Below are 26,552 nucleotides of genomic sequence, written 5' to 3'. Positions count from 1 at the left end.
GACCCACTACAATTATAGTATTTACTTTGCTTCACTATATCATGTCAATGATGTCAAATCAAAGCCTTAATATACATAAAGGTAAGAATTTTATCTATGAAAAATCATTGCTACTTGTAAAGAAATTTAACAGTTCTTTTGAGTTTGAGTTCCAGTAGCAGATATGTAACAACTATTATTTTTATATTAGGAGGGGACATAGATAAGTTTATCAATTCACTAAAAGGCTGAACATTTCTACCACAGATGATCACTTGACACTTAATTGTTCATAAGGCATTCATCCAGATGAAGCGGAAGAGACTTACTTTAATTTTTCAGAGTATCATGAATGTGAAAGCCCCAAAATGTTAAATCTTCAGAAAGAATGCCCAGGCCCCCTGAGAGTATGTCACAGATCACAAAGGGGTCTGCACTTCTACTCAAACTGCCTTGGGTATAGGAAAAATAGAAAGTGACAATATTTCATAGGCCCTGATACACAACTGAATATTACTTTGAGTGTGAAATAATTGCTGTGGAATTAATCTCATTATCTTCCCTGATTGTCATTGTTCTAGAGATTCCAAGTGATCAAGCTTTATTTTAGCCAGTAATAATAGTAACTAACTATAAGGAGTTGGTGAAATTTTACTCCTTTAGCAGCTGCTACCAGAGTTTCTTACGGAGAGAGTACAGCCCTTATTCTAGTGACTTACATGTAAGCTTTGGTGTAAATGCATCCCTCTGGAGTCTGGAGGTCATGAGGTACCCAAGCTTCAGAGAAGGAGACAAAATTACTCAGGAAAAGAAAAGGAGAGAAATTTAATTGTCCCAGAATGGGATGGGAAGGGGAGAGAGAAGAGGAAAAGCTGGTGACATTGAGTTCACACACTCTACCAACTTGTGGCCCCACTAAGGGTACCAATAAGGGTACTAAGATCACACAAATACTTTGTGTGCATTTTTGCTTTTGGTGGTTTTTTTTTTTTTTTGGATACACCATCATGGGTTGAGTTTCTCTCTGGGTTGTATAGGGTATTAACTCAAGCAACATGCATAGATATAGGAATTGGGGGACAGAGAGGCCTTAGCTAACATCTAGATTGTTTACATTTGTCTGACCCTTTAATTCCCCAACAAATCTGTAGACTATTACCCCACTTTCTAAGTAGAGCATTTGAGCCTCAGAAATTGACCTCTCTGGGAAGTGACAGAATGGCCTCTACATTCATCTCATCACTAGATTTCCTCTGCTCTTTCCCCCAAAACATTCTGCTTCCTTGTTAGTCAAAACAAGTCTTCTTTAAATAAGCTCTTGTAGTGTTCTCTCCCACCCAGAAGTCGGTACCTTCTCTTACAGCATGATTTGACATTTCTCACATGGTTTCTGGTTTAGGGAATGAAGTTGCTATATCAAAATGGCATCTTGCCAGTGACCTCCTGAGTCTGCAGAACCAGTACATCAACAGAACTCCATTTCGTAGGCTCCTTGTGCTACACAAAATGCTTGTTGTTTGCACTAAGCAATGAACTTTCTTTATTGAAAGAGGGTTGAAGGTTTGAGGGTTAAGCTATAGGCGAGAATGGGATTGTGTTTCCCATAAGAGCTTTAGCAGTGGGAAAGTTTGTGCAAGCCTCTTGAAGCATTTTGAACAAGTTTCTTCTCTGTTATAGCCTATATCTAAATCACAACCACTTTCAAAATAATTCCATGATCCAGAGAGAAAGCCCGAGTAGGTGCAGAATGGGCAAGATTAGCTTCATTGCGGTCATTCAAATTGTTATTTTAGATTAAGATGTATTTGTTTTGTGTTTCATGTGAGTGTTTCCTCCTAGTAAGAAGATTAGTGTATGAACTTAGTAAAAACAATTAATGAATGTGCAGTTATTTAATTTAAAATGGTTTCAAATTTGTGTGTTTAGAAAAATATTGTAGATGTATCTATATACTACAATATTTGGTTCAAAAGGTCTGTCCAGTTCTCAGTAGCAAGACTACTGATATCATGACCATATGCTCCATTTGTCACATGCTATTGTTAAGGCACTCATTAAAATGCATATCTGGAGGGCCAGATGTTTCATTTTTATTATGTACCATTTTCTTCACATTTACAATCCATGTATGCTTATATAAAGGCTAAATTTTTATGAATGGTTCTTTACATACTTATGCATATGCTTTGTATCTCTAGTTCGTAAAGAAGCATATATGAGTATATATTTATGGTATATAAACACATGTAAAAATGGATATTTTTGAGGGTGAACTTTTGAATTTATTCCACCCTATTTAAAAAATACATTCTTTTGTTCAAAAGTCAAACTACAGATACCAATATACATGACAATTGGTTGCTCCCTTCCACTTCTTCCTGATATTTTTCCTCCTCCTTTGTTCCAAAATATTGCTTGTGAAGGTCTGATGAAAGGAAGATGCTATTAAAAGAAGGTATGTAAAGGGGCAGAAAACAAAGACTTTTTTTAATTTTTAAAATTTTTTAAAATTTAAATTCAATTAATTAACATATAAGGTATTATTGGTTTCAGAGTTACAGGTCTGTGAATCATCAGTCTTATATAACACCCAGTGTTCATTACATCACATGCCCTCCTTAATGTCCATCACCCAGTTACCCCATCCCCTCCACCCCACATCCCCTCCAGCAACCCTCAGTTTGTTTCCTATGAGTAAGGGTCTCTTATGGAATGGAATATTACTCAGCCATCAGAAAGGATGAATAGCTACCATTTGCATCATGGATGCAACTGAAGGGTATTATGCTAAGTGAAATAAGTCAAGCAGAGAAAGACAATTATCATATGGTTTCACTCATATGTGCAATATAAGGAATAGTGCAGAGGACCATAGGGGAAGGGAGGGAAAATTGAATGGGAAGAATTCAGAGAAGGAGACAAACCATGAGAGACTCTGGATTCCAGGAAACAAACTGAGGGTTATAGAAGGGACGGGGTTGACGGGATGGGGTAACCAGGTGATGGGTATTAAGGAGGGCATGTGATGTGATGAGCACTGGGTGTTATATACAACTAATGAATTGTTAGACAGTACATTAAAAACTAATGATGTACTATATGTTGGCTAATTGAACATAATGAATTTTTTAAAAAAAAGAAGAGTCTTTTATGGTTTGTCTCCCTCTCTGGTTTTGTTTTATTTCTTTCCTCTCTTCCCCTATGATGCTCTGTTTTGTTTCTTAAATTCCACATATGAGTGAGATCATGTGATAATTGTCTTTCTCTTATTGACTTATTTTGCTTAGTATAATACCCTCTAGTTCCATCCACATCGTTGCAAATGGCAAGATTTCATTTTTTTAATGGCTGCCTAATATTCCATTATATATACCACATCTTCTTTATCCCTTCCTCTATCGAAGGACATCTGGGCTCTTTCTATAGTTTGGCAATTGTGGACATTGCTGCTGTAAACACTGGGGTGCTGGTGCCCCTTCGGGTCGCTACATTTGTATCTTTGGGGTAAATCCCTAGTAGTGCAATAGCTGAGTCATAGGGTAGCTCTATTTTCAACGTTTTGAGGAACTTCCATACTGTTCTCCAGTGTGGCTGCACCAGCTTGCATTCCCACCAACAGTGTAGGAGGGTTCCCCTTTTTCCCCATCCTCACCAATGTGTGTTGCTTCCTGAGTTGTTCATTTTAACCATTCTGACCAGTGTGAGGTGATATCTCATTGTGGTTTCAATTTGTATTTCCCTGATGCTGAGTGATGTTGAGCATTTTTTCATGTGTCTGTTGGCCATTTGGATGTCTTCTTTGGAAATATGTCTGTTCATGTCTTCTGCCCATTTCTTGATTGGATTATTTGTTCTTTGGGTATTGAGTTTAATAAGTTATTTATAGCCCTTTATCTGATATGTCATTTGCAAATAGCTTCTCCCATTCTGTTGTGTTTTGGTTTTGTCGACTGTTCCTTTGCTGTGTAAAAGCTTTTTATATTGATGAAGTCCCAATAGTTCATTTTTGCCTTTATTTCCCTTGCCTTTGGAGATGTGTCTAGCAAGAAGTTGCTGTGGATGAGGTCACAGAGGTTGCTGCCTGTGTTCTCCTCTAGGATTTTGATGGATTCCTGTCTCACATTTAGGTCTTTCATCCATTTTGAGTTTATTTTTGTGTACAGTATATGAAAGTGGTCCCGTTTCATTCTTCTGCATGTGGCTGTCCAATTTTCCCAACACCATTTGTTGAAGAGACTGTCTTTTTTCCATTGGACATTCTTTCCTGCTTTGTTGAAGATTAGTTGACCATAGAGTTGAGGGTCCATTTCTGGGCTCTCTATTCTGTTCCATTGATCTATGTGTCTGTTTTTGTGCCAGTACCATATTGTCTTGATGATTACAGCTTTGTCATACAGCTTGAAGTCCAGAATTGTGATGCCACCAGCTTGGGTTTTCTTTTTCAACATTCCTTTAGCTATTTGGGGTCTTTTCTGGTTCCATACAAATTTTAGGATTATTTGTTACAGCTCTATGAAAAAAGTTAATGGTATTTTGATAGGGATTGCATTGAATGTGTAGATTGTTCTAGGTAGCATAGAAATTTTAACAATGTTTGTTCTTCCAGTCCATGAGCATAGATCATTTTTCCATTTCTTTGTGTCTTCCTCAATTTCTTTCATGAGTGTTCTATAATTTTCTGAGTACAGATCTTTTGCCATTTTGATTAGGTTTATTCCTAGGTATCTTATGGTTTTTGGTGCAGTTGTAAATGGGATTGACTCTTTCTTCTGTCTTTTCTCTTTCTTCTGTCTCATTGTTAGTGTATAGGAATGCCACTTATTTCTGTGCATTGACTTTATATTCTGCCACTTTGCTGCATTCCTGTATGAGTTCTAGCAATTTTGGTGTGGAGTCTTTTAGGTTTTCCACGTAGAGTATCATGTCATCTGCAAAGAGTGAGTTTAACTTCTTTGCCAGTTCAAATGCCTTTTATTTCTTTTTGTTGTCTGATTGCTGAGGCTAGGACTTCTAATACTATGTTGAATGGCAGTGGTGATAGTGGACATCTTGCTGTGTTCCTGACCTTAGGGGAAAAGCTCTCAGTTTTGCCCCATTGAAAATGACATTTGCTGTGGGTTTTTCATAGATGGCTTTTATGATATTGAGGTATGTTCCCTCTATCCCTGCAATGTGACGAGTTTTAATCAAGAAAGGATGCTGTACTTTGTCAAATGCTTTTTCTGCATTCCTTTCTTTTATTAATGTAGTGTATCACATTGGTTGATTTGCAGATATTGAGCCACCCTTGCAGCCCAGGAATAAATCCCACTTGGTTGTGGTGAATAATCCTTTTAAGGTACTGTTGGATCCTAATGGCTAGTATTTTAGTGAGAATTTTTGCATCCATGTTCATCAGGGATATTGGTCTGTGATTCTCCTTTTTGGTGCGGTTTTTGTCTAGTTTTGGGATCAAGGTAATGCTGGCCTCATAGAAAGAGTTTGGAAGTTTTCCTTCCATTTCTATTTTTTGAAACAGCTTCAGAAGAATAGGTATTAATTCTTCTTTAAATGTTTGGTGGAATACCCCTGGGAAACTATCCAGCCTTGGGCTCTTGTTTGTTGGGAGATTTTTGATTACTGCTTCAATTTCCTTGCTGGTCATGGGTCTGTTCAGGTTTTCCATTTCTTCCTGTTTCAGTTTTTGTAGTTTATACATCTCTAGGAATGCATACATTTCTTCCAGATTGCTTAATTTGTTGGCATATATTTGCTCATAATGTGTTCTTATAATTGTTTGTATCTCTTTGGTGTTGGTTGTGATCTCTCCTCTTTCACTCATGATTTTATTTATTTGGGTCCTTTCTCTTTTCTTTTTGATAAGTCTGGCCAGAGGTTTATCAATCTTATTAATTCTTTCAAAGAACCAGCTCCTAGTTTTGTTGATCTGTTCTACTGTTCTTTTGGTTTCTATCTTCATTGATTCCTGCTCTGATCTTTATTATTTCTCTTCTCCTGCTGGGTTCAGGCTTTATTTGCTGTTCTCTCTCCAGCTCCTTTAGGTGTCAGGTTAGGTTGTGTATTTGAGACCTTTCTTGTTTCTTGAGAAAGGCTTGTATTACCATATACTTCCCTCTTCAGGCTGCCTTTGCTGCATCCCAAAGATTTTGAAGAGTTGTGTTTTCATTTTCATTTGTTTCCATAAATTTTTAAATTCTTCTTTAATTTCCTGGTTGACCCATTCATTCTTTAGTAGGATGCTCTTTAGCCTCCATGTATTTGAGTTCTTTCCAAATTTCCTCTTAAGTGAGTGAGTTCCAGTTTCAAAGCATTGTGGTCCAAAAATATGCAAGGAATGATCCCAATCTTTTGGTACCAGTTGAGACCTGATTTGTGACCCAGTATGTGATCTATTCTGGAGAATGTTCCATGTGCACTGTTGCTTTACTATGGAATATTCTGAATATATCTGTGAAGTCCATCTGGTCCAGTGTGTCATTCAAAGCCCTTACTTCCATGTTGATCTTCTGCTTAGATGATCTGACCATTGCAGTGAGGGGGGGTGTTAATGTCCCTTACTATCATTGTATTATTATCTATGCTTCTTTGATTTTGTTATTAGTTGGCTTACATAATTGGCTGCTCCCGTTTAGGGGCAATTGTTTACGAATATTTAGGGGCAAATATTTACAATTGTTAGATCTTCTTGTTGGATAGACCCTTTAATTATGATATAGTGTCCTTCCTCGTCTTTTATTATTGTCTTTGGTTTAAAATCTAATTTGTCTGATATAAGGATTGCCACCCAGCTTTCTTTTGGTGATCACAAATTCTTTTTGTTTTTGTTTGTTCTGGAAGTTTTTATCACTCCTTCTATTTTGAATGACATCTTAACTGGATACAGTATTCTTGGCTGCATATTTTTCTCATTTAGCACCCTTAATATATCATGCCACTCCCCATGGTCTATCTTCCCATATATCCCCTCAGATTCACTTCTTTGCATCTCCTACCTTGCAGAAAGTGGTTGCTTTTCTATTCGTAGAGTTGCAGCTATTTTTTTCTTAGATCTCTGGTTGAGTACACAGATGTTCAGAATGATTTAATAGCTCTCTAGCTGAATTCCTGGGACCAGATGAAATTAAGGTCTCCTACTCCTTTGCCATCTTTGCTGCCTCACTGAAAACAAAGACTTTTTATTCTCTGTACTCTGGCCAATTAGTGTTTGAATCAAGGGATTTTCATCTAAAATATTTTATTATTGATTTGAATTGAAGTCATTGACCAGTCACTATCCACTCAATACCATTCTTTCAAATGAATTTATAGTGACACACATAGGAAATATATAGGAAAATTGTGTGTTGCTCAAGATTGAGGGGACAGATAACTGGGTGACTTGTTTTTCCTCTACTGAAGGTTTGGAATTTTAAAATTCTAGGAATGAAAAATTTCCAGCTTATTCAAGAAAAATCTATTTTTCTAAGATAGTTTCTGTTCTATTCAAGAGAAGGCATGCTGGGGCGCCTGGGTGGCTCAGTTGGTTAAGCGACTGCCTTCGGCTCAGGTCATGATCCTGGAGTCCTGGGATCGAGTCCCACATTGGGCTCCCTGCTTAGCAGGGAGTCTGCTTCTCCCTCTGACCCTCCCCCCTCTCATGCTCTCTCTATCTCATTCTCTCTCTCAAATAAATAAATAAAATCTTTAAAAAAAAAGAGAAGGCATGCTGCCACATGAATATAGAAACCTTTAATATTTGTGTTATTCTCTTTTAAATTTCTCTGGGAACAGGTAAATCACCAAAGACTAAAACACATCCTGAAATTGGTTTCTTGTATTTTTTTACGATAAAGAAATAAGTGATACTAGATAAAAACAAATATTTGTCTTATAAGCCGCTTTAGGTTTTGTGGGGAGAGAAAGATATAAAGTGCAAAGAAGGGAACAATAGTATTTTTTGTTTTCATTTTTTCTCCTAAATGGAGAAATGATTAGAATTTTCACTGCAAAAAGAGGACTGATCTTTCTTTTTTTTAAAGATTTTTATTTATTCATTTGAGAAAGAGAGAATATGCACACGAGGCAGGGGGAGGGGCAGAAGGAGAAGGAGAAGCAGACTCCCCACTGAGCAGGGAGACTTACACAGGGCTGGATCCCAGGACCCTGAGATCATGACCTGAGCCGAAGGCAGACCCTTAACCAACTGAGCCACTGAGGCACCCCAGGACTGATCTTTCTTAATACTCTACCTCAAATTTTTCCTTAAGTTTTAATAGGTTGGCCCAAAAAGGACCAATTATTTCTTATTTCTTATCCCTACAAGATTATAGCAAGATATGTAGTAAAATTACTTAATTCAACATACTTTACCAGTCTAACCAAGCAAGTTATTACACATCCTGGGTGAGTAAGTGAGTAATCCTTTGCAAGACTGTAAATCACCCTGAAATTCCCAGAGTCACATGGCTCAATGATATAAGCAAGATAATCAGTTAGTTTATCAAGCTGGCTTTACTGACAAGACCATATTATTTGTGATGTGGTATTCTGTATCATTGTACCATCTTGGAGAGAGAACTGCCTTATAACTTAGCTTGGAGAGAGTGAGTCTTGTTTTAAGCCCCCTTAAAATATGCCTTGCTTCCTGGTTTTGTGGATCAGATTTTTACCAGTTGCTTCCTGACATAGTTCTTCTATCCACATCATCACTGGAGAACCTCAGTGCTGATAAAGTACCTGAAAATCCTGAATCTGACATCTTCCTCACACCTACCTGCTTCATAGCACTGGCTATCACCACCTTCCATCGCAGGTAAGATGGATCTTAGGTAATGAGGTATTAGCAATTGGTGCCTCATTATCTTAAGCCTCTGATGAAGCCTCACCCTCCTCATAAAAGAAGGATGCTGGTTTTTTTGCCAGGAGTTAGCTTCAATTTCTCAATGTATTGCACATATCCACCTGGGTCAAATGTACACACTTGCCATATTTTCTTATTCATGCTTACTTTATGATGGTCTATTAGAGAACAAGCTTTGCAGACACAGAGGCCTGAGTTCAAGTCACTGTTCTGACACTCATTAGCAGTGTGACCTAGGAAAGCTACTTACCCTATGTTTCCTCATCTATAGAGCAGAGATTCTAAAATTGTCCTTACAGGTTTATTATAAAGATTAGGCACTATATGTGATGAGCATCCTATAGCATCTTTTTTTTTTTTTTAAATAAACTTTGTGCCCAATGTGGGGCTTGAACTCATGATCCTGAGATCAAGAGTCACATGCTCTGCCGACTGAGCCAGCCAGAGACCCCAATCCCATAGCATCTAAAATCAATTAATGGTGGGAGGAAAAAAAGTAAGTTGTCTCTGATGGCATGGATAAAAAAAGGAGTAAAATAATGGATTTGGTTACCATCAAAATTCCTAAGCTCTTTCGCTTCGTCATTGATTTAATCCTACATTTGTTTCCCATTCAGAATAGAGGTTTCAGGTCTCAACCACTAACGTTTTCTTTTTTCTTTCTTTCTTTTTTTTTTTTTTAAGATTGATTTATTTATTTGGGAGAGAGAGTGGGGGGAGGGCTAAAGGGAGAGGGAGAGGAAGAGTATCTCCAGCAGATTCCCTGCTGAGTGCGGAACCCAACATGGGGCTCAATCTCATGACCCTGTGATCATGACCTAAGCTGAAATCAAGAATTGGATGCTTAATTGACTGAGCCATCCAGGGGCCCCCCAACCACGAACATTTTCATCCTCCCACAGCATCAGTTTTATCTTGCTTTTTCTCTTTAGAAGAGTTGCCAGGAACTTCCCATTCTGAGTCCTCAAAAAGGCATCCTGAGTTCTTTAGCATTAAGGTCCCTCACTCTTCAAATTTTATCTGCTACCACTTCAAACCAGCTCTTGGATCTAGTCAGGTCAGAGTCCTCACCATTCTCCAAAGATATAGACTTAATCCCCAACCCACTGTTTCTGTCCTCTAGGGGCTCAGAGTGTAGATGAGGAGAAAGACTGACTATGACAGAGGCTAATAAGGAGTTGAGTATCTTTATGAAGAAGTCAATAGTAAAATAGATGAAGAGGTGATTAATTCATCCTGGAGTTGGGGCGTGGTGGGTGGAAGGGCTGGGAAAGGCTTCAGAGAGGAAGCAACACTTGAGTCAGTTGTTTAAGAATGAGCACGAGGGAGCCGCATGACAAAGCCTGAAAGTGAATAGTCTTCATCCAAGGCATTACAGCAGATAGCAACAGGGATGATTGAGAGTGCAGAGACACACCTAATGGAGCTGGCAAGGGCCACCCTGGGAACTTCTTGGCTGTTCTACCAAGAAGCCTAAAAAGAGCAGCCTTCTTTTTCCTGACTTCCTGGTGCAATAATTCTTTGTGCACTTATTTTGGCAATAATTTTTCATTTTCAGTAAAACTCTACAAGCGATTTAGGGGCCCCTAGAAAACCAGGGAAAACCCTGAAGTTCTTTTCTTTCCTTCTCAGTTCTTCCCACACAGTGCAGTACACAAGATTGGAGGCAGCAGGACACGGAGATGAAAAGTATAGATGTAGGGGTTGAGATCCCCCGCTGCTGTTCTCACCATCTCCACTTCTAACTAGGTGAACTTAGGCAAGTTATAGCCTCTCTGAATGTCACTTTCTTCCTCTGAAAATGGGGATAATGCCCCTTTCTACATGATAGCCCTCCCGTGATAATTCAGTAAGTGCTTAACAAATGTTTGCTACTCAGTTATTCAATAAGCATTAACTGACCACCTACTATAAGGCAAGATCTATGTTAAATTCCGATTACACAATGATGAGTTAAACAAATATAGGCTTTATAGTCTAGTATTTATTATTATTAATGTAGATCTTTAATACTACTAAAACAAATTAAGGTGTTTCAGCTGTGTTAATATCCTACTCATGGTTGGGCCCATTCCCTCTTGCTCTGGTCCTGGAGTGTGCTACATGATGATTGACTGCCAAGAGCTGCCACTCCAGTGCGTATGGTGCCCGTCAATTACACAGTTGTGCAGCCTTGGCCAAGCCACCATTCTAACTAGGTTCAGTAGATGAAGTGACTCTGGAGGTGATCCTAGATAAGACCAACCTTAGGAGGATAACCACGCATGTTCAAAACTAATTCTGTGCGTAGCTCAGTCAAATTTGGGCTGTTTGAACTATTCTCCAAAATTTGCCATTACTGGAATTCAGGAAAGCAGAAAGCTGGAATCCTAGGATTAGCTAATTTTTGTGCAAGCTATTCTGTGATAAAGCTATATATTTTTTGGTTTTACTGTTGGTGAAGTGAGCACACAAAAGCAAATGCTACCTAAGTTCTGGTAGACTCCTTGCTTGATAAAGGGATGCATCTGCTGATCACCAAAGTGTAGAATCACCAACATCAAAGAAAGGGAGTAGAAGCAGATATTATGGTCCGAGACTTGGAAGTCATCCTAAGGACAGCCTGTGTCTGCTGGCCTCTGGCAGAAGCACTGGAACACTAAATAGTGTGGCAGATCACCATGGTCTGGCCAAATAGAGTAATTTAACTTCTCAGTACAACGATAGGAATAAAATCTGCCAACAGTTTACTGATAAATGTATTCATTCATGGATTGTGTATTGTTCTAATTTGCCCCTGTTTATTTGATTTTTTTTCTTCAGTTTAGCTTTTTGCTTTTTAAAAAACATTTTTCAGCAACTATGTGTCCTGGATATAGCTTATTTCTGGTTGCTAAATTGTTCTTTCTTCCCTCAAGGGGAACTCCTAAAATATCTGCCAAAGCACCTCAATCTATAGTCAGGAGTAGGGCACAAAGCTATACCTTTCTGTACAAAACAAAATAAAAAAGAATTCACTATCTTTAAACTCCTTCCACATTCTCTTCCATTTCCTTTTGGTTGGTCTAATAATTTCTTTAAGTTCTATTCTGATCAGAGATTATGATTCCTGATTTACATAAGCTATAGCTTCCAAGATTAATGTTAGCTAAGGCCTTTTCTGAAATGAAATCATAAAAGATGCTTTCAAAAGTAAATTTTAAAAGAAATTTAAAAACCTTAAAGGAGATAGTAGAAGCAGATATGGCCAACATAGATGCCGGAATATAGATATTTAGAGTGGGGCAAAGTTTGGAGGTCTCATTGTCTATATACCCCACCTTAAACTACTTTGAATTATGTTTTGTGAAAGAATACCCTAGTCCCTAAGTAAGTGTGTGTGACATTTGGAGTTATGACATTGTGTGCCTTCCAGTATAAAGGAATATATTACATATATTAAACACTTAATACATAGTTTTGAAATTACTTTGAAGAGATAAATCTCCTGGGAAGTCATGGGTTGTAATAAAATACATAATCATCGTCAGAAAATTAGAGGTAGTAGATGAAGGTGTCCAGGCCAGAGAAGAGCTTGAAAGAGAGACTCTATAACCAAAGTTAAACCAACAACAGAACAACTCCATGATTACACTGGAAAGATGACAAATAGCTACTAGGAGAAACCATTTGATACTTTTCGAGCTGACCTCTCACCTGCATCAGTCACGTGGTGAGTCAGTACTTTTTAAGCTGAAGTAACCTGACTGAATAAAGTGACTCTGTGCACCTGTAATGTCCCTCAACATGTAGAGGGACATTACCAAATCCCACCTTGACTTCACAAGTGAATAATATTTATTTGTGAATCAAACCATTAGTGAGCTGTAGACTGTGACAGATGGCAGAGAAAGAAGGCAGGGAGCAGGAGCTCAAGTTATCTGCAAATCTTGAGAAAGCCAGAAGAATCTTGGACACTGAATCCCGGAAGTAGTGAAGGAGAGTATTACCTCCAGAGGCACCCAGTGTCTGAAGAGCACCTTGTCTTTAACCTTGTTCAGAAAAAAAATTCAAGAGCCAAGTTCTAGATATTCAGGACTGACTGCCTAATAGGGATTAGGCTTGGAAAGACTCATCACAGTAGGGACAGAGCCAAAGTTGAGGTAATTGGCATGTGCCAACATGGCTCCAGTCAGCCCCAGGCTGGCTGCCATCAACATTTCAGAGTCGGCATGGGGACCAGGAAGCTGAACCAGCGTTTGAACTCAAACGTTGAAAGGATAACTCACACACTGCTTTTACTGATTTCACAAATAGAACCTGGATCAGTCATAGAAAGGTGTAAGGAACAAAGGAGAGTTTCACTAGCCTTGGCTTAATATTCAATTAAATTCAGCAGCAGTTATTAACCATTAATCATTCTGAAGTATTCTGATATAAAATAGTTTATGCTCTTTAAGAGTTGACAAACTAGTGGAAAAAATAAGAAATGCAGCGTCCTTGAGAGAAATATAAACAAAGAACTATGCTGGATTCAAAGGCAAGCGAGAGGATATCCTAAGGGTATTTCTTAAAAGGCATCATGGAAGATGTCAACCTGAGTATGATATCGAGAGGTAGAAGCTTAGAGAGGGAGGAGTTTATCCCAGGTAGAAGAGATGGCATAAGCAAGTCAAGGACCAGAAAACAGAGCTATGTTTGCACATTGTAATATATATGAGTTTGGCAAGCAGTCAAACATTTGTAGTAGACTATTGAAAAATTGGCTGGAGCCAGATTGTGGAGGCATTGGGATATCAGAGGGAATAGGTTGTCATTAAGGTGTTTAAGCAAGGTTACTCCTGGAAACTTTTATGCCAGAGTTCTCCTTCACATGTATCCTGAAATCACAATTAAAATTACTTAATTAGAAAATACCTTGAATAATGTAAGCATAGAGCCTTTTTCTTTTCTCCTAATTTATGATAGATTTCTTTTACTGATTTGGATATTCAAGTGCATTAGAACTCTGCTATATCATAAATTCAATGATGTCCTGCGTCAGCCTGTGTCTTCCTTAATTATAAAAGCCTAAAACAACGTGGCTTTCCTATAATGGATACATGAACCCCCATCTCCCAAATGAGGGAATCCATTGTATGTCATTTGTGCCACCTACAGCCTACCTTTTATTTTCTGCAATTTGTTTAACCTAGTAAATTGTAACAGAAGGTGAAACTTAGCCAACATAGCTACTTCCCTCCAAATCAAAGCATTCAACTCAACTTTAGGCTAAAAATTGAGACTTTCTCCATGGATTGAGGTTCAGAGTGTTTTAGCTGAGCTCCGGCCTTATTGAGCTAAAACATCTTAATGACAATTTAAATATTATGAGTCACTGGGCCCAGAGTCTGTAAAATGCTATGTGTCCTGCCTCTGCTACAACAGACACTATGTAGAAAAGAAGGCGAGAGAATGTAGGACAAGTCCTACTGGCCTGGCAAGAGTCCCACCTAATTCCTCATGACGTGTCCAATGCAGGTGACACCTTCAGGAAGGTGTGGATAGGCAGTTAATTTCATGGAGAGTAGGAGGTGTGGGTTCAGCTTTTTTTTTTTTTTTTTACAGTAGGGCATTATCTGAATGATAAGAGCTGGTTGAGAAGTGCTCCCTGCTCAAGGATTAAGCCAAAGGAAAAATCCAGCAGCAGCAGAACTGTGGGTTTCTTACCCAGCCCTCAGGAAAGTTATGCCGTGAAAAGGCTTTGACCCATTGACACAGCAAGTTGGACAGGGTAGCAATTCTTCTGTGGGGTAGAGGAAAAGAGGGGAATTCTCTTGTTCGTGGTGTTTGAAGGATGGCTTCCCAGTTTCATCAGCTTCGGGTCCTGATCTGGAAAAATTGGCTAGGTGTCAAAAGGCAGCCGGTGAGTAGAAGAAGGGAAGGGGGGTTGCCCAGGGGCAATACTCCAGGCAATCCTAAAATGTGATGTTAATGAGAGGTAACAAGAGAAGAGTTTTAAGCCATTTTCTAAAGCAGGAATAAGATATGTAGAAAACATCTTGAATCTGTATTGTAGCTAATGGGGCAAGTCTAAACATACTCCCAAACCTGCCTTTTGATTTCAGTAAATTAAAAGGGTAAACCAGGACATGCCCTGGGCAAAAAAAAGGATGAATTTTGTTGCTGGTTGAGTTGGAACTAGTGTTGAATTCTAGGTTTCAGGCCAAAATGCTTTCAGAACTTTTAATAAATTTAGTTAAAAATGAGATGAAGAAAAATATCAGATGAAAGGAATAATAAATGGGGAGAAATGCATTTGAAAACCAAAAGTGATGGAAAGCTTGTTTGAAAACTAAGATATAGAAAGGAAATAGTTTGAAGGTTGTTGGTATAGAAAAGCTTCTACGAAATTTCAGTACCTAAAAATTATTTACTAGAAATGCCAAACAAGAGTCAATATATGTACCAGGCTTCAAGAGTATTATTGAATCACTTAGCTTTACGGCTACCGTCTGTCTACTCTATTACAACATCTTTTTTGTGCTCTTACATTCATGTTTGCTTTTTAAATTACAAAGCTAGCTATTAGATCCTCATCAGATAGGGCGTAGGGAGATTGAGAAAGGAATTGGCTTCTGTGGGTTGTCACATATACAGAAGAATGTTTGAAAACTAGAGAAATTCAAAAAGACACTCCATATATTTCATTTTAGAGTGGTAATTCCCAGCCTCAATGAATAATATAAATATCATGCAGATAATGTGGTCCTAGAAACCAACATTTCATCCGTGTACCTTATCTCACTCCAAATTTGCTGGCAGTGCCTGACACCTTTACTTAAGTGTTCTGGTGTATATATTGAGAAAGAGAAGGAATGTTCACTCACCTTTGTGAATGTAGGATTTAAAATCATAAGATGTTATGGGATTGCACGGGTGTGGTGTTTGGACATAAAATTTTAAATCATTAATATTTTTAATTAAATCATTAGTGTTCCTTTTCAGTTGGAAACAACACAAAAGAAAACCTGCTGTAATTATTCCATGGTAGGTTCTATGTGGAATTCAGCAGGAAAAGAGTGTGGATAGATGGATGTGGTCAGAAGATGAGAGTTAGGTCCTTGGTTCTGCTTCTCGAAACTGTATGACCTGAGTAGCATAGCAATTTCTCTGAGCACTGGTTTTCCTCTTTGCAAAATAGGCCCAGGCTCTACCATATCTGTCTCACAGAGTGGTAAGAACCAAATGTGCCACTGTATTTCAAAGTGCATTACAAATGGTGAGACACTTGGCAAATAGATTATAGAGGGATTTGGAGTGATGTGTGTCATATTTTATTCAAAGTAATGTGAAAGGAAATCCAGGAGAAGGGATTGTGGGAGAGAGGAAGAAATTTATATACAGTGTAGTTCTTAAGTGATGAAAACTCACTAGTTAAAAATAAAAGCAGAAAGGAACTGAAAACATATCTGTTGTTGCTGATAAACTGAATGCTGAGGTATATTTTCCTTGTAACTCCATTTTACCTAAAAATTTAAAAAAAACCCCTCAGGTGAATATATTTTTTTCACTGAGAAATTTTATCTTTAGAAACTTTAATAAGTTCTTTTCTTATCTGTAAAGTAGCTAGTATATCAATTTTCCACTTTAGAGTTTTTCTCCATTTTAGTCAATTTCTGCCAGATATGGCATATTTAAAGGAGATGGAATTCAGGCATGCTAAAACACTTTCACCATGATACCTTGTATTATTCTTATGTAGTCAAAAATCCCTAAAAAGCCCCTGGTAATTATACTTTTGCCTAAGGAAAGAGAATGCATGATCTATTAGTTCATTTGGGGACATCAGAGGATTCAGATCTTAAGGCTACCTTGAGACCCAGGACAGGTTAAGTCAACACTTGCAGGAAATGAAATCAGAAATAGTCCTGAATTTGGGGAAATACAGAAGGCCCACTTGAATCCATTATGACCAACTAGAGGGACACAAGAGACCTTTAGAAAATGGTGGTGCCCATTTTAGAAAATAGTGGTGCCCAAAGGAAAAGGAAAGACAGTTCTAGGTGGAGGGCAAAGAAAGGTACATCTCTTCTCATAGGTTGGCTTGGGCCAACCCTATTTTCTGCTCTTGGAAAGAGGACTCGAGGACATAAGTGGAAAGGATATACGTGTGGTAGTGTTAACAGGGAAGGATGAGACAGTCAAGAGGTTGGAAAGTTAGGACTAAAGACATAAAAGGTGAAAAGAAAAAAAATTGTGAAAGAAAATGTAAATAAATTAAAAGAATGTAAAAAGAAGAGGTATATAAATTTGAGGAGAGGACATTGTATGTAGCAACCAGACTTTGTCATCTACCAAGCAATTATTTAAAATGCAAGTATTTTTATTTCTCTCATAATCTTTCTGAATATGATACCTTAAAAATGTGGTTTTATACCCAGGAAAATAGAAATGAAGTTGTGTGACACTGGAAATGTATAGTCTTTAGTGAATGTTAAAGAAAATCACTACATCCTCCTCCACTGTGTTTTTAAGAGATTCTATCACAAAGCAAGATGGTGGGAAGGATAGTCTGTAAAGGAAGAAGTTAGGAATCTACTAATGGAGAAACAAATGACATACAAGAAAAAAAAAACAAGAAAAACAAATAGTAAAAATATTAGAGGGGGGATTACTGAGGAAATATAAAAATATATACTAGAATAAAAAGTGAGAAAAAGAATTTCAAACACCTATATAGTCTAAGAAATAGAAAGATAATGGGATAAGCTAAATATTGAATTTGGCTACAAAAAAAAAAGGCAGGATCTTCGATTTTGGAGGTGACCTCCCTCAAAATTGTTCTGAGGGTAAATGTTTCTCTTTAATTTTTTAATAAAATCAAACATCAGAATTCTGAAATATTTGGGATTATCTAACTGCCTTAATTTTACAGGGCCCCAGAGAGTTCAAAGGACTTATCCAAGGTGACACAATGAGTTTAAGGACTCAAAGTCAGATTTCCCCCAAAAAAGATTTATTCTTTTCACTATCTGCTGCTGCTTCCCTATTGCCACTGAGTTGATGAGTTTCCTTTTCCAACATTCTTGGATCCTTACTCAGAGTTCAGCTCACCAGTGAAGAGATCATGTTTGCTAAGGAGGCCTTAGATATTGCTGTTTTTTTAGTATTAGTGGTTACAACAGTTCTCAATTATATGACAAAAAAAAAAAAGAAGAATGCTAAAGGAGTGTGAAAAAAATACATTAAGCACCAACAGAAATGTTAGGTAATACAGAAAATCAATTAGACGCAGTTGCTACCCTGCTGGGCTTGTAATTTAATTCTAGAAATAATACAGACGTGAAGATACATTCCGCTGGAGATGGTTAGCAACAGGGAGGCTCACCTAATGCGATGCTAGTTAATGATAGGAAACTGAGTCCTGGCACAGCAGAGACTGCAGGATGAAAGACTAGATAGTGCAAGATCAGAGTTTATCTTTCATTAAGAAGTTGAATTCTAAATAGGCATATCAAGGATTGACTTCAAATCTCCATAGAAGAAGAATCTAATTCCAGACTTACGACTAAAGAAGGATAATTACCTTGAGCTGTTTATTTTATTTTATTTATTTTTTTAAAGATTTTATTTATTTGAGAGAGAGAATGAGAGAGAGCACATGAGAGGGGGGAGGGGCAGAGGGAGAAGCAGACTCCCTGCCGAGCAGGGAGCCCGATGCGGGACTCGATCCTGGGACTCCAGGATCATGACCTGAGCCGAAGGCAGTCGCTTAACCAACTGAGCCACCCAGGCGCCCGAGCTGTTTATTTTAATCTAACTGTTTGGCTAAGGGGTCGCACTTTAGCTCAGTTTTTCCATCACAGACATTCCCACAACTTGACTGATTTCTAACACTTTATTTTTTTTAAAGATTTTATTTATTTATGTATTTGAAAGAGAGCAAGCATGCCCGTGAATGGGGAGAGAGGCAGAGGGAGAGAGAGAGAGAAGCAGACTTGACGCTGAGTGTGGAGCCGTTTTCGGGGGTTGGGGGGTCAAGCTCATTACCCCGAGATCATGACCTGAGCTGAAATCAGAAGTCTGCACTTAACCAGCTGAGCCACCCAGGTGCCCCTGATTTCTAACCCTTTGGCTAAAGTTTGATACTTCCTCCCCAATCCCCATCTTGCTCATATAACATCCCCTCACAGTGTCTAGAGAAAGAGGAAGTGCTAGCTTCAAAATTTCGGAGAAGTTGGTCTATGCATTAAAATAATGTTTTGACTAAATCAATTTAGGATTAAACTGTAATCACAAGTTTAATTCTAAATTGGATTAAAATAAACTAGGTCCTGAACAATTCAGGCAAATACCTGATCAAATGCCCCAGGCCTGTTTACCTCTTCCAGATCTATACCATTTATTCCCTTAATCCCTTTTAATTGTTAAAAAAAAATTTAGATCTACCTGTTGATACTGATGCCTGCTGTATAGCAGACATGCACATTTTGTTAGTTTAGTAAAATAATAAAAAGCAAATGAGGGGCGCTTAGGTGGCTCAGTCGCTTAAGCATCCAACTCGTGATTTTGACTCAGGTCATGATCTCACAGTTGTGAAATCAAGCCCCGTGTTGGGCTCAGCGCTGAGCTTGGAGCCTGCTTTAAGATTGTCTCTCCCTGCCCCTCTACCCACCCACCCCCAATGGCACACTCTCTTTCTCAAACAAAAAGCAAATGAGATGAAGATGTTTTAGAAATGAGAGCAATAGAAAAATTAAAGTCCAATAAAAGGTTTTGTTTTAATATGCGTCATAGAAAATATACCAATCTCAAGGGGCTCCTGGGTGGCTCAGTTGGATAAGTGTCCGCCTTCTGCTCAGGTCATGATCACTGGGTCCTGGGATCGAGCCCCGCAATGGCAGGGAACCTGTTCTCCCTCTCCTCCCCACTCTTGATCTCTGTCACTATCTCTGTCACTATCTCTGTCACTATCTCTCTCTCTCAAATAAATTAATTAAAAAAAAAAATTTACCAATCTCCAAAATACGTTATTAATCTGTAAGTATAGATTTCAGAAAAATGTCCTCAATCCCAGTTTTTTGATGAGTCATTTCTATGGATGGCAGTGTTCAGTAGCAGAAAGCCCAATTAACAGAGAGCTCTGCCACTGCTGTTTGCTTGTTTTGGGGGTGGAACTAAGGTTTATTCCAGATGTAAAATACCAACCTCTTACTTCAGAATGTGAACGTTGGAATCTTCTTTCAAGTAACAGTCATTCTTGATCTATGGGACAATGAAAAAGGAACAGGAAAGGAAAAAGAAACAATGTACTTTATATGTGGAAAGTTGGGCAATTGAAGCTTGTAATAAAAAGTTACGATTCTAGGGGTGCCTTGGTGGTGCAGTCAGTTGAGCATCTGGCTCTTGGTTTCATCTCAGGTCATGACAGTCTCAGGGTATCGGAATGAGCCCCACCTTGGGCTCTGCACTCAGCAGAGTCTGCCCGGGGTTCTCTCTCTCTCTCTGCCCCTCCCACTTGCGCTCTTTCTTTCTAATCAATCAATCAATCATTTTTTAGTTATGATTCTAGGTTACAGGAAAACCTTTAAATGATTTTCAGTGCTCTTATACACTGAACTAATAAAAGTATAGTGATCAAAGAGAGCTAGTACTATATCCTGTAGTGATTTGAACACACAGCTTAATGATTAACTGTTCAGGTGCTAAAGCCAGGCTCCCTGGGTTCAAATACCAGCTTTGCCGTTTAGTGGCTTATGGAATGAGGCTTATTTAATCTCTTTAAGATTCTGATTTCCCATCTTCGGGAGGAAATGAGGTGATTATATTAAATAAGATAATGCATGTTAAGTATTTAACATAGCATCTTACACAGTCTTTTATTTTTTTATTTTTTTAGTTTGATACCATTGGCAAATATTTTTTCCCTTTTTTAAATTTAATTTTATTATGTTATGTTAATCACCATACATTACATCATTAGTTTTTGATGCAGTGTTCCATGATTCATTGTTTGCGTATAACACCCAGTGCTCCATGCAGTACGTGCCCTCCTTAATACCCATCACCAGGCTAACCCATCCCCCCACCCCCCTCCCCTCTAGAACCCTCAGTTTGTTTCTCAGAGTCCATAGTCTCTCATGGTTCGTCTCCCCCTCCGATTTCCCCCCCTTTATTTTTCCCTTCCTACTATCTTCTTCTTTTTTTTTTTTTTTAACATATAATGTATTATTTGTTTCAGAGGTGCAGGTCTGTGATTCAACAGTCTTACACAATTCACAGTGCTCACCATAGCACATACCCTCCCCAATATCTATCACCCAGCCACTCCATCTCTCCCACTCCCCACCACTCCAGCAACCTTCAGTTTGTTTCCTGAGATTAAGAATTCCTTATCTCAGTGAGATCATATGATACATGTCTTTCTCTGATTGACTTATTTCGCTTAGCAAAATACCCTCTAGTTCCATCCACGTCGTTGCAAATGGCAAGATTTTGTTGTTGTTGTTTTTTTGATGGCTGCATAATATTCCATTGTATATATACACATTCTAAGCTGTCAATAAATACTAGCTATTATCATTTGGACTACTATATTGAACTGATACTAATTATAAGACCACTTGACAAGAATTCATCCTGGGGAAGATATTTTGAAATCATATTATTGGAGAATTGTTGAAGGAACTGGCATTGGTACCCCAGAGGAAAGGGGACTCTGTCTCTCTTCAAATACTTGCAGAATCCTCATGTGGAAAAAGGGGCCAAACTAAGATGAATGAGTGTTAGTTTCAGGAAGGAAGATATCACCTTGTTATGAGGGAAAAAAAAATCAGACAATGTGAGTTGTCCAACAACGAAGTCTCTTGAAATAGTGAACTTCTAGTCACTGGAAGCATTCAAGTAGAAGCTGAATAACCATATGGCAAAGATGTTTTCCCTAACTTTTGATATACCAGTAATTCTAGACATTTCTTTTCTGGAAATTTCCACCCTCTTTCCCATCTGTGGGTCTTCACCCATATGTTTCCTCTGCTTCAAAGTCTCCCACTTCTTTCTCACATCCCATCCAACACGCATATCCTTTCTTCTGCCTGACCCTTTTTCATCTTTTAGGTTTTAGACTTAGTTCCCCTTCCTTTATCTTCCTTTTGCACTCTACGTCCTGTGTATTAGCATCATCTATTACATTTGGTTATAATTTTTTAAATGTTTTCCTTCCTTAAAAGACTGAATTTTTTAATTGCTCCATCCTCAGTATCTGGTACACAGTAGGTGCTCAATAATTTTTTATTGTATTATGAATGTAAGACTCTCTAAGACCATGATTCCATGAAAGGGAATGGAAAATCTTCATCTGAAACATTTTATTTTTATTGATTTTCGGAATTAGGCAAAAGAATCTCCATTGCATCTTGGAGATTGTACTAATACTCAGTATCATTCATTTCAGACACAACCAACTTCAAACCACCCTAGTGCAAGGGACACAAACTCAAATGTCTGTACAGGAAAGAGAAGTAATATGACTGGTTGATGTGGGCCAAGCATAAGACAGTAAGGAATGGTGACATTTATGATGAAGACTAGAGCGTGGATGCCCTGTTTAAAAGCATTCAAATAGTAGTAGTTTCCTCAAAGTTTTAAATATATGGTAACACTTATCAATTTAAAGTTCACCTGTATCTTATTTTCTAATTTACTTTCAGTGAAAATGATTTTTAAGAGTAATAAAAATGATGGACACAAATAGAATCAGATGGGCCAGCAGTAATTAGAATAAAAGGTTCTGACAAAGTAATGGTATATGAATTCCCTAAAGCTGAAATTATGTGCTTTGCTCAAATTTTTCAGAAAATTAGATTTGAGAGGTTTTCAAAGATTTGAAACAATAGTTCTTAACAAATGCAGAGGCAAATGCTACTAGGTAATTCAAATTAGTTAATAGGTATTACAGATTGGCTCTAAATGAAAATTTTCGAGTTAATTTATATTTGGTTCATTCAAGGAATTTCTTATGATTTAAACTTGAGATTTTGAGTGGATGGCTTCTCTGACTTCAAGGTCATTGAAATGTATATAGCCATCACCATTAATTTCCCAAACATTGTCCCCTGTGTGCAATGGGATAGGGTTCCCGAATATGAAACATATTTGTTTTTTATCTCTTTTCTTGGCTCTTCATCTTTTCTCTTTTGCTGTCTTTTAAAATTTGGCTCTGGATTTTTAAGAATTATTTTAAAAATAATTTCTAAATTTTAAATTTTGAAACAATTTCAAATTTAAAGAAAAGTTGCAAGAACAGTACAAATAACTTTCTTTCTAGAGCCAATTGAGACTGATGCCCCATTACCTTGGACACTTTGGTGTCCCTAATTTACAAACAAGAACATTCACCTACACAACCCAATATCACCATCAGATCTTTAGACACAATTCAGGCTCCATCAGATGTCCCAGCCATGTCTTTTATAACAAAAGATGCCAGTTCAGAATCACGTTCTGCATCCAGTTTTCATGTCTCTGGTCTCCTTCAGTCTGTAACAGTTGGTTAGTCTTTCCTTGACTTTCATGACCCTCACACATTTTGAACATTTAAGACTAGTTGTTTTGTAGACTGTTTGTTGTCTTCTTATTTTTAGACTCTGGCTATTTATCTTTGGCAGGAATACTACAGAAATGATGCTGTGTTCTTACACCTTCAGGAGGTACATGATGTCCCTTTGTCCCATTTTGGGGGGAAACTATTTTGAGACTATGTACATATCCCATTCCTCATTAAAATTCCAATTTATCTGTTTGTTTATGTATTTATACCTACATAGATTCCCAGATTCCTAGTTTATTCAGTTAGATGTAATTTTTTATTGTCATAATATTTTCTTACTTTTTAAACTTGGCCAGTGGGTCAAATTTGATGCTCGAGTTTGTGATAGGCTGGTATCTGTGTCCTATTGACATCCCCCACATTTTCATTTTTTTTAAAGATTGTATTTTTTTTTTTATTTGAGAGAGAGAGCATGAGCAGTAGTGACGGGCAGAGGGAGAGGGAGAAATAGACGCAGGACTCAATCCCAGGACCCCTAGATCATGACCTGAGCCAAAGGCAGACGCTTAACCGACTGAGCCACCCAGGCACCTCTCCCCATCATTTTCTGACATTCTCTAAGCAGTGTATCTATCACCCTTTCTTTCTTTCTTTCTTTCTTTCTTTCTTTCTTTCTTTCTTTCTTTCTTTCTTTCATCTATCTATCTATCTATCTATCTATCTATCTATCTATCTATCTATCTATCATCTATCTCTGTGTCTACATCTATTCTGTAGCTTTGGCCAGGCTTGGAAACAGTGACACTCTAATAGCAACGAGCACACCTAGCTCTCAGATGTCTACTTAAAGAAGCTAGGGTTTCTTGGAAACGTGGCTATTTTCAGGGTTGGGACAGAGAAAATACACAATGAGGTAGAAACAACTTTTCTGAAACCAGAAAAAAAGGAAAGAAATAAGTTATACCCACAAATTTATAGCTATGTTTCTTATCTCTTTATGCATTTTGGAAACCAGGTGTTCATACCCATATCTTTAATTCTAACCCAACACTATAGCACTCTTGTTTTCCTGTTTTTCATGTTAATAATTCCGCTGATGGATAGTGAGAAACCTGGCTCCTCTTATGGATAATGTATTTACTTTTTTGGTCTACCTCCCCGTGTTGAAACCAATCACCTGCTTCTTACCCTGAATAGAAACCTTCCTTACCCCATCTGGGTTTTGACCTCCCATTGTTTGACTTCTGAACTGTTTTCTCTTCACCTTGTTAGGGACCTACCTTCTTCCCTGTGTTACTGTGGTGCCTTCAGTCCTAGTGTAGACTAGCCTTTCTCTGGGCCTCAGCAAAAGGATTTTCAGGCACTGAATTGTTCTGGAAGGGAAAGGGAAGAGAAAGAGAATAGAATGGGACATCTCAATGGAAAATAAACCCTGGAGAAATAAGAAACAAATGCCATAGCCCACTAAGGAATTTTAAACTACTCAGTGTGCATATGACTTTAGATGTCAAGAATGCGGGGTAAGGGGTGGAACACAAATGAGGTATAGAGGCAAATGTGAGATAATTAATATTAGCAAAAATATGAAACTTTTGAAAACTGCTTTTCCCTTAATTTTCAAGTAGCCCCAATATCCATATGTGTAAAATCAATATATCAGCCCTTTCTCTGAACAAACAAAAATGAGTCATGGCTCATTGGTTTAGTATTTGGATACTTGACACTGCATTTGCTTCTAGGTTGTTTATGATAATATTTAGAATGGTGTTGGGAGCAATCCTGCTGCTATGAAAATTTAAATTTTGTTTATTTCTTGCTTTTGTGATTAACTTGTCAACCTTAACATTCCCAAGATCACCGTGCGGAGGGCTTTGTGTTTATTATCCTTCTAAAATGCAGCATGCAGAAATGTTCTCCAAACCTCTCTGACCTAAAAATCCCAGGGGAAATCTTTTGATAATAGATTGCATATAGGCTTGCTGTAGATTTTACCTATAATAGAGTCCAAATTTCTTAAACTATTCTGATATAGATTGCATTTTTGTCTGGATTTAAATCATGTCTAAAATTAATTTCAAGATTTATCAAAACATCCTCATGGGACCATCAAATTAGATCAATTGAAAGACAATTTAAAGATATCCCACAACATATGCTCTTTATTTGAATGTGAATGTACATTTGCGTTGGTACAATTGGTCTCAGTTGCTCACTGAATTCTCATGAGGTTGCTATAGAAAATGAATAGATGCTCCTGAAAGTAACTATGGGGCACTAAACCTACTCAGATGATTTTTTTTTTAAGAATTACTATGACTTCAAATATAAAGCCAAGAAATCCACAAACATTAAATTTTTAAACCCCAATTCTTTGTAGTCTACATTTCAAATAAGTCACATAAAATAAAAATGATACCTGTATCTAGGTCTTGGAAGAACAGACTCTAATTTTTGAATGTATCAGAGACTAAGCTAGAATAACACATCTTATATTTCTATAACACTCATATTTTTCTGATATATTTTCTGTAAGGCATTATTTTTTCCTCAGAGTAGGATGATAATTAAAAAAAAAAAAATCTAGCCCAAGTATTTTGATATTCATATCCTCATCCCCTGTTCTGCTTCCCAACTGGGTATGTGACTTTGGGTAAGTTAATGGATAAGGCTGTGCTAACCTTCTGCACCACAGAGAATAAAAAAGAAAGCTGGATCAGATCAAGGCTTCTTAGCCTCTTCTGTGCCATGGATGTCTTTGGCAGCCTGGTAAAGCCTATGGTCCTTCTAAGGATAGTGCTTTGAAATCAATATAAATAGAATTGCAAATAAAACCAATTATATTGAAATTCAGTCATTAAGGTATTACAAAGCAAATTTATGATATGGTAGTATATATTTCTTTATTATAGCACTAAATAAATAAATACGGTAAACCCGTAATTACTATAATTTTTAATGTCACCATGAGTAGAAACAGACTTTTGAGGTATCTGCAACAACACTAATGTGATTTGAATATATCTGTGATTTTTATTTGTGACAAAGTCACAAGTACTTCTAAGAACATTGTGGGTTGTTGCCTACATTCATCATTAATGGAAATGCTAAATTTCAATCAAAAGGTAGAGAAAATAAAAATGTAATTTTTCCCTTTTTTTTTAAGATTTATTTATTTATTTATTTGACAGAGAGAGAGAGAGAGAGAGAGAGCACAAGCGGGGGGGGGGGGGGAGCGGCAGGCAGAGG

The 26,552-nt window shown here is 37.6% G+C and overlaps 1 protein-coding gene across 1 annotated transcript in view; it reads left to right on the top strand.

The window, feature by feature from the left end:
* The first annotated feature begins 14,612 nt into the window (after positions 1–14,612).
* The window catches only part of ABCA12 (ATP binding cassette subfamily A member 12), a 169,646-nt gene continuing 157,706 nt past the window's right edge, over positions 14,613–26,552 (top strand). The window contains exon 1 of the mRNA XM_064585792.1: positions 14,613–14,681. Within this exon, the coding sequence (XP_064441862.1) occupies positions 14,613–14,681 (69 nt within the window). The remainder of the gene's footprint in view (positions 14,682–26,552) is intronic.

This window comes from Mirounga angustirostris, unplaced genomic scaffold (assembly GCF_029215605.1).
Source record: "Mirounga angustirostris isolate CCGP_5_RB_7025 unplaced genomic scaffold, mMirAng1.0.hap1 SCAF_3, whole genome shotgun sequence".
Taxonomy (NCBI): Eukaryota; Metazoa; Chordata; class Mammalia; order Carnivora; family Phocidae; genus Mirounga; species Mirounga angustirostris.
The sequence above is the reverse complement of the archived record's forward strand: the minus strand, read 5'-3'. Positions and strand labels throughout refer to the sequence as shown.